Genomic DNA, 15,392 nt, shown 5'->3' with positions numbered 1-15,392 from the left:
TATATAGAAAATAATACAAATACAGAAGCAATTATGCAAAAAATAGATTATTTCTTAAATGGGCATAAAGAATATGGCCATGTAATTAGCCCTATTAATTTACATTAGCTCCATATTACGGTCCTCTCAACCCACTCTTAATATGGAGCTAAAATATGCTAGCCTAAAAGCAGCCTTATAGAGTTTTCCCCACATGGGCATTAATATTTTTTCAGACTGTAAACGTCTTTTCTTTTTCTGTTCTGCCAATGAACAAGACATACCTTCTCTTTTCTCTATTCACAAAATGCAGGTTATTTCTGTTAGTTTGTCTCCCATATTGGCCAAATATGTTTTTTCTTTAGCATAGGTGATTTAGAACATATAGTAATAGGTATCTATCTACCTCTAGTAAGGCAGATTCTTTATTTTATATTTTGGAGCGCTGTCCACAACTTTGGTTTCTCTTTTATCATCAGGATAGGTCATCAAATATATTTTTTGATAAAACAAAGGTTAAGTAAAATGATATTAAGACACATCTAGGACAAATAATGATTATACGTTTTTCTGGAGTTTGACATATAAATGGTTAGGCATTGGCATACAAAAAGTTTTGCCACCAAAACAAGGAAAAACACATGATACTGTAGAGTGTTACTTTAATAAAATGTATTTTTAATGAAAAGGATAAACAGTGATTCATCAGGTCAAAAATTGTATCTCTTATAAGGAAATTGAGGGTTGCAGACCCACAGGTCACATAGTTGCTAAATTGTAAGTACAATAAAATATCTTAGTAAATCTAAACAAAAGTCGAATACACAAACTTTAATTTAAATGGAGTAGGCAAATTGAAAGGAAAAATACATAAAAAAGGGGGGATGGGGAGGGAAGTCCTAGGTCATTAGGGATAGATAGTTGATTTAGCTAAATATAGTATCTTGTAGGGTAAGGATTGTGCAGAATGGTTTATTGTCAGCAACTCTGTTAAGAATTGCGATTTGTTAAGGCTCAAAACAATCATCAGGGTTGTCAAAGGGATTGAAACTTTTCATGTGTGCTAATATCCCAACTTCCTTATTCTTTTAGTCAAGAAATGTTATCAACTTTGGATATCCACATATTAATCGAAGTCAGCTCTGTGGAACACTAGTTCAAGGGCATGAGAAGTTTGATTGCAGTTAATAGAGGAGTTGCTAGGTCATTCCTCTTAGCAAAGTAAGAAGTTCAGGTGACCAGAAAAGAACTAAAGTTGTGTAGGTTTCATGAAGGAACTATAGATTTGACAACTAAGTATATTAAATTCACCCAAAAAGGCTAAATATGGGTTTATAACCACCAAATATGTGAGAGTGTTCCAAGCTCCTTAAGGTGCCTAAAAAATTTCCATTGATCAAAAGTCCTTGTCTAAGAATGAAATGTTGTGTCCTATACTAGTTCTTGAAAGACTTTTCTTGTGTTTTCACACGTTGTAAGAAGTTATGGGAGTGTCATGATAAAAGAGGATTCTTGAGATGAGAATGTGAGCTCTGGTTATTTTTCCCAGTCAATGGAAAAATTACTAGAGATCCCATTCTCATCTCAAGAATTTCGGTTAGTCCTGTGCTTGAAGGATAGTAGTCCCTCATAAGTTTTAGAAAGTCCCCTCAGAAGCTTGGAGAATAATACAAGATTCAGGCTAATTTGGTTGCCTTACAATGTTCTTAAAGTGTTAACAAATAGGAGATAGATCTGGTCAGTGTGTTTTGTGAGCTGAATTGTTACAATCAAAGGTGTTGAACGTTTTGACTGGTGTATGGCTAAGTTGAATCTAGGCATGGAGTGACTGTATATCCTCTAAGTAAGCAGGGAGAAGGTTGGTTGGTATTATAGGTAAAGGCATAGTGAAACCATCTAGTTTCTTGTTGGGAAAGTTATATATGCTTTTTGTTCCTTTTGTGAGCAAGCTCATACTACTAGGGGGTGCAATATACGTGTGAGGTTTCCAAAGTGTGACCAGATTGTCTGAGTCCTGCATAGTAATGGCCCTTTTACACAGAACAATTATCATTCAGTTTATCACTGCATTGCCCATTTGTCAGTATAAACACTGCCTTTAGTTCAATCTGTGCCTGCAGTGGTGTAGGGGAAGGATTTTAGAGAGACCAAGGTTAGCTATCTATCGAAAAGATTAGCCTCATAGAAGGTAAGTAGGTGTGAGAGGGAAACACTGCCATTAGACTCTGAGTATTAACTGATGTTAGCCAAACAATGATCTTTTTAAAATCCTAATGAAATCTGCAAAGAGGGCACTAAGCTTAATAAAATAAGATATTGGGATTTAGATAGAAACCGTATATATCAATTTAAAGTTTCAGTGTACATATTTTTGCCTGCCCAGAAGACAAATGAAAGGATGACACAGTAGACTTGAGTTTGGCAAATGGTGATATGAAGTTCCTTTTATAAAGTTGGCATGGGTGAGATGTAATAAAGGTCTCTAAATATTTGACAGCTGAAGGTAGCCATAAGAAAGAGATTTTATTGAATTTGTGCAATAGCAGAGTATTGATATCTTTAGATTTGCTATAATTAACTTTGAAGTTGGAAACCAATGCTAAATTAGTCAAAGATGGAAAGTAATCTATAGAGGGTTTTTTTGCCACAATCACAGTTGCTCCCAAAACTGCTTCTGTAGAAAACCACAATATTACAATAAAAAAGCAATTAGAGTTGTACATACAATTTTTTATTGTGGTTTCAGTTTCCACATTGAAGTCAATGAGGCCAAAATGGCAAAAAGGCAGCAACAGTCAGATGGTCTTTTGGGAAATAACTAATGTGATAGCAATTGTGTCAAATCATATAGAAAATAATCAGCATGAAAAATTTGCAATGGAGGTTTTAAGGGAATTAGGGTTTAATATAGTAGTCACACAAATGACATCCCAAGCTTATAACTCTATTGGATACATTTCACACGGCTCTCTATTATTTTTGATATGTTGGTGATTTTTATCGCTGAAGACAATTATCTCTAAGATAAGGTTATAAATCAATTTTACTGGCGAGTGTTATCTTTCAGTAGATTTAAATGATTCACTTTAATCTTTTTTGCCTCTTCACAGTATCCACGATAATTCATTGCTAATTCATCACAAGTTATCAGGAATTTCCCTTAATGACCTAAGCTATAGTAAATGCAAATATTAGAAACAATATAAATATATGAAAAATTTAGTATGAAATATTGACTATATTTAAGATCATCAGCAATTTTATGTTTCAGAGATTTAAAGCTATAAATATAATTCAGAATGTAATACATTCCATCCATATTTTGTATGTGGTTTTATTTAAATTGATAATTTGATAACATATTTTCATCCAACCCTCAAATCAATACCACACCAAGTCTTAGAAAATAAGAAATATCTCAATTAGTTATATTTTTTATACTTAATGCTATTTTAATTTGAAATTCATATGGACGTATCTTATATGGGAAAGTACTGCTCTACAATAAAAGGCTTGAGACTTTACAAATGATTTGTGGTTTCACAATAAAATGAACATAGCCAAGTGAATCAAGGCATGATTCGATAAACACGGGACACTTAAGCTCTGGAAATCTGCAGCCCACGGTATATGAGTTTAGATTCACTGAGTGGAATATATGTATACTAAGTCTATTGTGCTACAGTACATTACTTTATGATCATAATTTATGCTGCACCGATTTGAATCCTTTATAAATTAACTTTGTTGATGTCTTGACGTTCCATCCTGAATCAACAATAGGGCCATGCAGTAGGTAAGCTCAGCAATGTACAAAAGACATTTGTAATACTGCAAAAGAGGATTTTGTTTTATCAGGAAAAAAATGAATGATCAGACTACCTCCATGTTTCATTTACCATGGCTGTGTTCACACAGTTCATGTTCTCAGTAGAGATGAGCGAGCAGCTCGGATAAGGCAGTTACTCGAGCGAGCCTTGCTCTTCTATAGCGGGGGAGAGAATGAGAGAGATCTCTCTCTCTCCATCTTCACTATCCTCCGCCGCCCCCCGCTCACCCCCACCGCACCCCCCCTCCCCCGAGCACGCTCGGACAAGAATGCAGTTACTCGAGAAGAGCAAGGCTCGCTCAAGTAACTGACTTATCCGAGCGTGCTCCCTCATCTCTAGTTCTCAGCATATAAAAAAATTTATACCATATTTTACAAAGTTCAGGAGTATAAAAATGTTAAAACTTTTGTTTTATGACATTATAAAAGAAAAACAATTGTGCATATGAAGTAAAAAATAAATCCATGCATTTGGTACAGACAGAAGTGTGGTATTAAGTATTTTCAATTTAAGTAGTTTCAAGAGGGTGGATGGCTTTGTGCCTTACAGTCTGACTCTACTTGAATACTCAATCACTTTCAGCATATTTAGTTACTTGACCGGGAGTAAAGTTGGTCATATACCTTAGATAGATATTGACACCAATAAACTAATGAGTATGGTGACCTTATAATTATCCTCCCGGATGAGAGTCAGGATATGTACAGATGCAGCAAACATTAACCTGACACATAAAGGGGTATTCCGGTTATGCAAAGTTGCTGTCAAATAAATTATAACAAAAGTTCGTTAAAGTTTGCATTGAGGTTCTGCTCTGGATTTTGTAGGTGTAAAAAACAGTATCTTCTTCTGGCACTTCAGAAGTGGCTATTCCTAGTTGCCTCTGGATATAACCTGTAGGCATTCCAGTGCTACAAGTTGGACTTGCTCAGAAGGAATGACCACATATAGGTTTTTTTCTCTTCAGCTCTCAGGTCTAGATTGCTGACGAATAGCAGAACAGTGCTGACCATGAATTCACACAAGAAGATAGTACACAGTGGGGGATTGTGAAGATGTAGTTTTAATCTATCTGCACATTGGCAGAATTACAATGTCATCTTAAACGTTAGTTATGTGGGTAAACGGCAGAAATGGATGACAGGATACGGTGGTAATGGTTGCTCGATTTATACCCATAACCAGTTGTGCACAAACACCCTTCATATCTGGAATTTTTGAAAATTCACTTCACAAATAGAATACTTCTTTTAGAGACACAGTTGCAACGGACTTAAACTTTACTTTTTAACCTATTTTGTCAAGTATCAATTTAAAGTTTTATTTATCATGCAGTGTCAAGTTAATATTTGCTACATCTGTACAAAGGATGTTGGATTTTAGCATGCCCAATCTTTAATTCCCCAGGGCAGATGAGATAACTGTCAGCTGAATGACGGCTATTTTATCTGTAGGGCCACGTTATGCATGAACTATAATCCTAGAAATGTACAGATATTTTGCAGATCCTTTTTTTAGAACATTTTACACATTTAGTCCATAGCATGATCGTATTAAGGAAAATAAAATGTTCATTGTATTGCATGAAAATGGTAGTTCTAGAAGCAAAAACTAACTCTTCTTACCATTTCTTTATCTGAATATCATAATCCTTTAAGCTATTCTTAGCTCCCTCTTTATGTCCAATGTATCAAATTTAGTTCCCAACATAAATTGAACTTATATGGAGTAATGTTTGAGAAGTGCGTAGTGAGAGCTCCAGCACAATGCTGTGTCTTGAAGTAGAAACTAGCTGAGAGTAAACTAAAACATTTATATAAAAAGCCTAAGCATTACAGAAAAGGCAAGTAAATAAACAGAAATAAACCTAATCATGTATTTCCTATATTTTTATATTAAAACAATAAAGCCAATAGTCAAACCATTACATCCCTTATTCTGAATTAGCAAACTAAAAAAAGGATTAAAATACCGCCTAACAGATGGTAGCTCCAGATTCATAAGCTGGTAGACAGCGTGAATTCTTGTTAATTTACTTAAATAATCTGACCAAATAAAAATAAAAATTACAGTGTCTCATTCTCCAAATTATGCTAAAATAAATGTGAATGGTATAGAAGATAACCTTTAAATAACAACAGTCAGCTGCTAAATACCGAACAGAAGTCTACCAATCTGGATTGCTTCAGTGTTGAGAAAAAAAAATCAATGATGGTTCTTGCTGTCTTAGAATCAGTAATTGCTAAAGATGAGAGGAGCTCTAGTTTACATTTCCACTGATTAGTCATAGCATTAAAACCTCCTGCCTAATGTGTAAGATGTCATGCCACCAAAACATCTGTGTCCCAACAAAGCACACTCTCTCCAAGCATCTGAAGGTTCCCTATGGTATCTGGCACTAAGAGAAAATTCATGACCTTGACTTCTTTGTCATGTTCTTCAGATTATTCTAGAAAAATGTTTGCAGTATGGTAGGGGACAATATCCCGATGAAAGAGGCCATTGCCATTTAGAAATACCATTACCATAAAGGGGTGTACTTGGCCTGCAACAATGTTTTACTAGGTAGTACATGTCAAAGTAGCATTCACATGGATACCAGGACTCAAGTTTTCCCAGCAGAACATTACCCAGAGTATCACACTGCCTCTATCAGCTTGCCTTGTTCCCAAAGTGCCTTTTTCCAAGTGAAACATTGCATATATATCTCTTGAGTAGCTAAACGATGCATGAGCACCTGGCCATCCACTTAACTGAATGTGAAAGAAAATATGATTAATCAGACAAAGCCTCCTTTTTCTATTGCTTCCTGGTCTAGTTCTGATGGTCACATGTATATTGTAGGCATGTTCAGTGGTATATAAGGGTTAGAATGGACACTGACTAGTCTGCCACTATACCGCCTGACACATAGCAAGCTGCAATGCACTATATATTTGTACATCTTTTTGCTATAGCCAACATTAATTGTTTTAGCAATATGTGCTACAGGAGCTCTTCTATGGGTTCGAACCAGATAAGCCAGCCTTGGATCCCCACAAACATCAATGACGCTTGACCCATAACCGTGTCACTGGTTGACTTATTGACCTTCTTTGGACCAATTTTTGTAGATGCAAACATTGCATATTGGGAACTCTCCACAAGACCTACCATTTTGGAGGTGGTCTGACCCAGTTGTCTAGCCAACTCAATTTGGACCTTATAAAATCTCCCAGCTCCTTATATGGACCCACTTTTTTCTACATTTCAACTACACAACTTCAAAAACTGATTGTTCACTTACTGCCTAATAAATCTTACCCCTTGACAGGTGCCATCGTGAATAGATAATTAATGTTATTAACTTCAACTATCAGTGGTTTTAATAGATCTTTGAATATAAAGAAGAACACAAGTAAAAAGTAAAAGCATAAACAGAGGCATAGATGATGCTTGTATCTTTATCTCAAACTTAGAAGTGCAGTAGTGTTATGGCAGTACATAGAAGCAACTAAAACAATAATAACAGTCTGCCCAAGTTTAAGCCACTCTACCTCTGACATCCATGTTAACAAATTGGACATATGGAAAAGGGATGTCTTCTTGAATTAACTCCTTTTACATGTTCAAATACAATATATATGGGATTTATAGATGACATAAATATTTAAATATATTTATAAGCTACAAAGTCTAGAAATACACCATGAGACAAAATAAACACTTGCATAGTGTATTATCGTCAAATAAATATTGTCAGAATGTGGTGAAAAAAAGCTCACCTTATTGGGTACTGCTATCCTGGCACATCACCAGGAAATAGTGTATGTCAGCTGCTGTCTCCTTGGAACGGACAGGCAGGATAACCTCCATACAGTGGTAATGAGAAATGAAAAGCAGGTATCCCAGGCGCTGATGATGGAAGATGAATAATGGTCCCAGAAGATGAAAAGCAAGGTAGATTTAGTCAGACACAATTAGGTGTTTCAGTGCCGGACAGCATCTTCATCAGATTATTGGAAATTATTGATCTTCTGCTGTCTGTTCACTAATTATATGATAGAGTTTGAATGAATTGAAAGATAATCCGGTTTGCCTGCACATGGATCATCACATGCATCATTTGTAAGAAGCTATGCTTTTTCTTAAAAGTGATGTTGGTGTGCCTATTAAAGCAAGGGAGTACAACATGCAGCCTGGGGGCCACATGCGTCGCACAATGCCATTCTGTGTGGTCCCAATCATCTAGACACAGACATATCTATGCGTGGCTGCTCTCATTTAGATTGAATGTCAGGGTGAAGAGGAGTGGCATATAGCAGGGCAACAGGAACAGACAAATACTAAGGGTGCACTGTGTAGCCATGTCTAGATCCCCAATATATTAGAATAAAGTCACTTGATCTGTTTAGCACTCCAGAAATGAATATATGAGTTACAGACATTGTATATGCATATAATTGTCTACATTGTAGTTTTTAGGACTTATGAAATGTCAGGCTGTTACTTCGACATCCATCATCTACAATGGAGAGAGCCACATGCATTTTCACCTCCTCTCTGTACTGCCGATTGGGGGAAAAGGTGACCCCCATCCTCAAAATAGGTGGTGGTTACTTCGATTTATTATGGTGTATATCTAGGATATACCATAAATGTCTCAGATGGGAATACTCTTGCAGCCCTTGGCAGTGGGAATACTTAAGCAGCCCTTCGGTACGGCAATGATGTGGCCCTCAGACTATAAAAAGTGGAGCGCCTCTGCTCTACAGGGTCATAGCACTGACACTGTGCAGGTAGACTGGATCATCTTTCAATTCAGACTGTTCAGATGTACCCCTTTACCCTGAAGAAGCCGTAGTGCCCATCACTGCAGTCCCAGAATTAGCTCCAAGTGTCACATTCCTTTATTGCACACATAACCATTTAGCTAATCACAGGCTTCAGTGGTTATGTGATGTTCATGGCAGTATCAGTAAAGCCTGTGATTCACCTAGTAGTTGCATGCACAATCAATGGCATGTGACTGCTGCAGCTTCTTCCAAGACCAGAACAGCACAAAAAAAAAAATTATTAATTAAAAAAGTTTGGTATTGCCACATCCATAACGACCATAATGTGCAATGCATTGAACAAACTTTTTATCCCCCAGGTAAAATACTATTTAAAGAAAAAATATTTTTTGACTCATTTTACCTTCCAAAAAACGCAATAAGGCCTTAGTCAGATGGGCGTTTTTTCGCGCGATTTGCGGATCACATGTCGGATGCGCATCCGCAAATCGCGTGACCGGTGCCCGAAAATCGCCCGAAAATCTGCTCCTAGCCGCGTTTCATTAGAAACGGGCCGGAGCTGTCCAGCGCATTGCATTCAATGGAGCCGGCAATACAGCAGCTCCATTGAAAGCAATGCGCTGCGGGCGAGTGTGGGATGAATTGTCGGGAAGGGCTTAAATATATAAGCCCTTCCCTGCAATTCATCCAGAAAAGTGTTAAAATAAAAAAATATACATACTCACCTGCTCCCGGCAGTCGGAGTTCCCCGCGGCCGGCCTGCAGTGGGTGTGAAGGGGGTGTGAGTCAGACCTGCCCCCTGATTGGCTCAGCGCTGAGCCAATCAGGGGGCAGGTCTGACTCACACCCCCTTCACACCCACTGCAGGCCGGCCGCGCGGAACTCCGGCTGCCGGGAGCAGGTGAGTATGTATATTTTTTTTATTTTAACACTTTTCTGGATGAATTGCAGGGAAGGGCTTATATATTTAAGCCCTTCCCGACAATTCATCCCGCGCATGCCGGCAGCCCATTGCTTTCAATGGAGCCGCTGTATTGCCGGCTCCATTGAATTCAATGGGCAAACATCGTTCTTCTCTGCCACAGCTGTTACAGCTGTGGCAGAGAAGAATGATTTGTCTTCTATATGTCCTCAATCGGGTCGGCGCTGCTGCCGCCGGCTCCATTGAGCGCATATAGAGAAGAGAACAGGAATCGCAGATCGCAGATAGGTGCGATCTGCGATTTCTGTTCTATAATTTATCGGACGAGCGCATAAAAAGCGCTCATGTGTCCGATACCATTGCAAAGCAATGGTTTTAAAAAATCGCCGGACGCATGCGCATGCGCAAATCGCGCAAAAAAACGCCCGTCTGACTAAGGCCTAAAAGTGATTAAAAAATATTCACTTCAAAATAGTACAAAAAAAACCCTTCAGCTTGTCATTCAACAATCATACCCTTGCATAGCTTTGTTCATGGAAAAATTAAACAAAAAAAGGTTTTGGGTCTTTGAATGTAACAATGCCAAAAAATATTTTCCAAAAAAAGGTATTTATTGTGCAAAAGCCTAAATAAATACATATAATTTTGGTATTATTATAATCATACTTACCCGAAAAAAAAAGTTCTCATGCCCTTTTCTCACCGTGGACTCGCTAAAAAAAACACTCACTGTTGCCCTTATCCACTTTCAGCTCGATTACTGCAACTTGCTGCTAATCGGCTTCCCCCACGCCAGACTCTCTGTTCTCCAATCCATCCTGAATGCGGCAGCCGGGCTCATCTTCCTGTGCAGTCGCTACTCAGCCCTGTGCCAATCACTGCACTGGCTGACCGTCAAATGCAGACTTCAATTCAAACTCACTACCTTTATCCACAAGGCTCTCCACAGTGCCACACTACCCTACATTGCTTCCCTCATCTCAATCCACCATCCAGCATGAGCCCTCCACTTCGCTAACAAAATTAGACTGAGTGTCCCTGAGTGTCCCACTTCTCCAGAGCAGCACCAGTCCTCTGGAACATGCTACCCAAAACAGAGACTGTTTACTAGACAGTTTGCAGTAACGATCAAAATTACGATGTAATAGAAATACGGTAGCATTCATTTTTGTATATTCGATAATCCTTTCCCTTCCTGGACATTGTAAGTAAAACTTTGTCTTATCTCTTAGGCTACATTTACACAGCTGTGTGCAAGCTACATCCATAAAATTCAAGTGCAAAATACATTGGAAAAGATTAGAAAAGCTGATGAACAATTGTCCATGTTCTGTCCAATATTCAGATTGCATGTGCTGTTTTTGTCTGTAAAAATGAATGACAATAGGACATACATCAGAGTGGCTTCCCACAAGCGTATGCACAAAACACACGAGATAGAGTGCCGTTTTTGCGCTGTGAACATCACACTATCACATGTGTATCTGCGCATTTTACTATACTTTCCACGCTGACCAGGACGGTTCATATGGGCGCGGGACACAGCCACGCCCAAGTTAAGAGGCTTGCGCAATTGTGCAGGTCTCAGGTGCGCATCTGTGCACCCCCCATAGAAAACAATGAGTTCTATTCTCTGCGGATTGTGGGCACAGATTTCGTGCACGAATGCGCCCATGTGAAACCGCCCTCAGACATCGATCTAAGTGAAAAAGCAGCCAAGTGTACATCCTCATAGACTTTTCTTGTTCTGTGTGCCTCCTGTGGAATATACGGAAAGCACACAGATTGAAAATAATCTCGTTTGAATGGACTCTTAGTGGCAATCTAGACGTGTCCACACAACCCTTGCTAAATACGACCACAAGTCCTTATAGCTTTCTAATTGGATTGACTTGGCTGTAGATTTTCCAATCATTTTACATTCCTTACCGTGTTTGCTCTACAATCCAGAACATTTATTAATCAAGCACTCTGAGAGTGTTTAATATTTAAAGAAATTTTACAGCACAGTACCCACTTGTGAATGAAATCAATTGCAAAGTTTGTTCTGTAGTATTAACTGTAATTAACCATTCATTTAATAATTTATTTTAGGATTAGAACGCATTGGAAGAGATTCCACCTATGAACAAGAGGGGAAGGTCCAGTTTGTGATTGATGCTGTGTATTCAATGGCTCATGCACTCCATAGCATGCACAGAGATTTCTGCTCTGGTTATATTGGTCTTTGCCAAAGAATGAAGCCCGTGGATGGAAAAGATCTTCTTAGTTACATTCGAGCTGTCAACTTTAATGGTAAGTTTAGTCTTCAAAATGCTTTCACATATTTTGATTGATTTTACAAAACGTGTTTTACGCTATACTTAGATTTTGTGGTATCTTAAAGGGGTTTACAACCAGAAACTATTACCTATTTGCAGGATAAAAGTTTCATTAGTGGAGTTCTCATCTCTGAGACCCCCCACTGGTCCCGAAAACAAAGTGTCTCTCTCCTCCTCATTGCAGGCTTGCTGCACCCCTGCAATGAGAGGGAAACTGAATAGAGTGGTGGCTGCACATGTGGCACTGCTCCATTTTTTGTAATGGAGTTGATGGAAATAGCTAAGTACAAGTGCTCGGCTATCTCCGGCAGTCCCACTGAAGATGAATGGAGGAGCACTATGTGAGCGAGATCACTGCTCCATTCAATCTGACGACACTGTGGGTGGTTACAAAGAGCCTGCAGTGAGAAGACAGAGACATAAGGCTCCCATTCTCAAGATTGTGGGGGTCTCAGCGGTGAAACCCACGCCAGTCAGACATTTATCACCTTTCCTGTAAATAGGTGATAAAAGCTTACTGTGGTGCCACCCTTTTAAGAAGTATATTTATGTAGTTCACAATCTATGTATTGCATGTTCCAGTAGTGAGCAGTCATTTTAACCTGTTTTCTATTCCATTACTTATAAAAAAAAATCTATTTAATTTGCAAGTCCTACCCTAGTTCTGCTCATTAGAAATATGTTTAATATAGAAATTGCACTGTTCATCCTGAGCTCCTGGTTAGAGATGAGCGAGCATACTCGATAAGGCAAACTACTTGATCAAGTAGTGCCTTATTTGAGTACCTGCCCGCTCGTCTCTAAAGATTCGGGTGTCGGCAGGGGGCGGGAAGCGGCGGGGGAGAGCGAGGAGGAATGGAGGGGAGATCTCTCTCTCTCCCCCGAGCTCCACTGCTCACCGCCGCAACTCACCGCTCACCCGCACCAGCACCCGAATCTTTAGAGACAAGCGGGCAGGTACTCGAATAAGGTACTACTCGCTCGAGTAGTTTGCCTTATCGAGTATGCTCGCTCATCTCTACTCCTGGTCCATTAAGTGAATGAAAGCAATCAGAGCTACTATAACACACAGGCAATGCATTGAGAAAAGTGACTAAGGGCTCCCTCAGATGGCCGCGTGTGCGCATGTTGTTTTTTTTTTTGCGACCGTCTCTATTTTCCTGTTTTTGTGCAGGATGGGGCGAAATTATGCAGTATGAAGGATGTGCAATTGCGCAAAATACAGGAAAGGAAGACCACTGATCCTCACTGGGCTTTACAAGCCAATCAATTCCATGGAAAGGGAGTGTCACACGCGCGTGTGAACTGGCCCTGCACGCGCAAAAAGTACAGTAACATGCACTGACACACACACAACACCCTGATTACCTGGCTCTTCAAACATTGTTCATGCGCAAATACAGCACATTTGCACTAATGATCGTCTGAAGCCGCCCTAAGAAAAAGGGTCATTGAGGGGTGTATGGACAACTCAGAAACAATGCTTATGGGTACTCCAATACCTGTCTCTAGTGTATTTTTACCCAGCATCTATTGCGTGTGTTGAAGCATGGGATAACTTAGAAGTACATTAGCTTAATTGAGTATTACGTGTTTATACAAGGAGATAACACAAAATTTTATTTTTTATTTAAAATGCCAAAAGCGTGAGGAAAAACTCCACAAAAAAGATTTGTGCAGGGAGTTTCAAAACTTTCTTTTGCCAGCAAAATAAGTCAGATAAAACACCACAAAAACTGCAACATTAAGCAAAGCAATACTTCTCCACGCTTTCTGACCCATTTTTGAACCTTGGCTCAAAGAGATGTATCAAAAACTGCTGTGGGGTTTTTCTATAATAAATACAATATATGAAACAAAAAACCTTAAAGGTGTTCTGACATGAAAAAAAAATTTTTTTTACTTACCTTACCTGGCCAGGACTGATCGCCAGGCATGTCCCCTCCGTCGGGCATCTTCTTCTGTGGCTTCTAGAAACAGAGCTGGAGCGGTCAAAATGACTGCTTTCTGCTCTGCTCCGTCCGTCAGCCACTTCCGAGGTGAACGGATGGGTGCCACATCACAAGCAGTGCTTGCTGTGGGAGGCCTGTCCATCCTGGTTGAACTCCAGGGCCTGCACGTGCGCAGTGAAGAGGCGGCCCATCCTGACTCCTGTCAGAGGGCACCTGTCTTCTGCGCATGCACGGATTCCCGGAGGGGGGCGGCTCGTCCAAGGAAGAAGAAGGGCCTGCTGGGAGATGACCCCTGTTGCACAACAACAACAGGAAAAAAGGTAAGTATAAGATTTTTATGCTTTAGCATGCCATTAACCCCTTAACGACAGCCCCATCGGGAAACTACGTCCTCAGAAAGTGGGCCTTAATCCTAGAGGACGTAGTTTTATGCATCCTCTTTGGATTGATGCCCACTGGCCTGAGGACGTGACAGCTCCATGCTGTCGGTGCCCGCAGGTAGCCGACAGCATGGAGCTGTCATCCCAGGATGCGGGCAGTCCCCCCCGGCATTGCGATCGGCGCTATAAAATGAAAAGCATGAGAGGAGGGGGGATACCCGGTTTTATTGCCCCATGTGCCCATCCCAACCAGCCTCCATAATTACCCGTCTTTGGAAATACTACACAGCTCACATTATTACTTTTATCTAAGATCCAATCCAACTGGTGTTCCCTCCATTACAGGCCTTCCCATGTTTCCTGTAAGTAGATTAGGGCCACAAGGGGTATGGTTCTGAACACGGGACAAACAGGGGTATCCATTTTGGGGTGAAAGTCTTCATCCCTATGTGTGCTGTACAAAAAAAAACAGTTTTTAAATTGATACAACTGCCAAAAAAATGAAAATTGTAATTTTTTTCCTACTGCTTTGCTTAGATTTATTCAAAAATTGTAGGGTAAAAATACACAGTACACCCCTAGATAAATTCGTTAGGGGGTCTAGTTTTCAAAATGGGATCATTTGTGGGGGTTCTCTGTCGTTTTGGCCGCTCAAGGGCTCTACAAGTGTGCAATGGGGTCTAAATCACCTTCATGCTAAATTTCTGTTCTGAAAGCCACCGACTACTCCTTTCATTTTGGGCCCCGTTGTGCATCCAGACAAAAGATTAGGGCCACAATGGGTATGTCTCTGAACACGGGACAAACAGGGGTATCCACTTTGGGGTGCAAGTCTTCATTCATGTGTGTGCTGTACCAAAAAAGCAGTTTTTAAAACGACAGAATTGCCAAAAAAACGAAAATCACAATTTTTTCCTTTTGCTTTGCTTCAATTCATTCAAAAACTGTGGGCTCAAAATGGGCAGTACACCCCTAGATAAATTCATTAAGGGGTCTAGTTTTCAAAATGGGGTCACTTGTGGGGGTTCTCTTTGATTTTGGCCGCTCAAGAGCTCTACAAAAGTGCTATGGGCCTAAAACTCCTTCAAGGAAAATCTATGTTCTTAAAGCCACCGACTACTCCTTTCGTTTTGGGCCCCATTGTGCATCCAGACATAAGATTAGGGCCACAATGGGTATGTCTCTGAACACGGGAGAAACAGGGGTATCCATTTTGGGATGAAAGGCTTCATT

At 39.8% G+C, this 15,392-nt stretch overlaps 1 protein-coding gene across 1 annotated transcript in view; it reads left to right on the top strand.

The window, feature by feature from the left end:
- The window catches only part of GRM8 (glutamate metabotropic receptor 8), a 962,395-nt gene that overhangs the window by 738,190 nt on the left and 208,813 nt on the right, over positions 1–15,392 (top strand). Inside the window, exon 7 of the mRNA XM_066591862.1 lies at positions 11,601–11,801. Within this exon, the coding sequence (XP_066447959.1) occupies positions 11,601–11,801 (201 nt within the window). The remainder of the gene's footprint in view (positions 1–11,600; positions 11,802–15,392) is intronic.

Source organism: Eleutherodactylus coqui, chromosome 2, assembly GCF_035609145.1.
Source record: "Eleutherodactylus coqui strain aEleCoq1 chromosome 2, aEleCoq1.hap1, whole genome shotgun sequence".
NCBI classification, from domain to species: Eukaryota; Metazoa; Chordata; class Amphibia; order Anura; family Eleutherodactylidae; genus Eleutherodactylus; species Eleutherodactylus coqui.
Note: the sequence above shows the minus strand (reverse complement) of the source record. Positions and strands in the feature narration are given on the sequence as shown.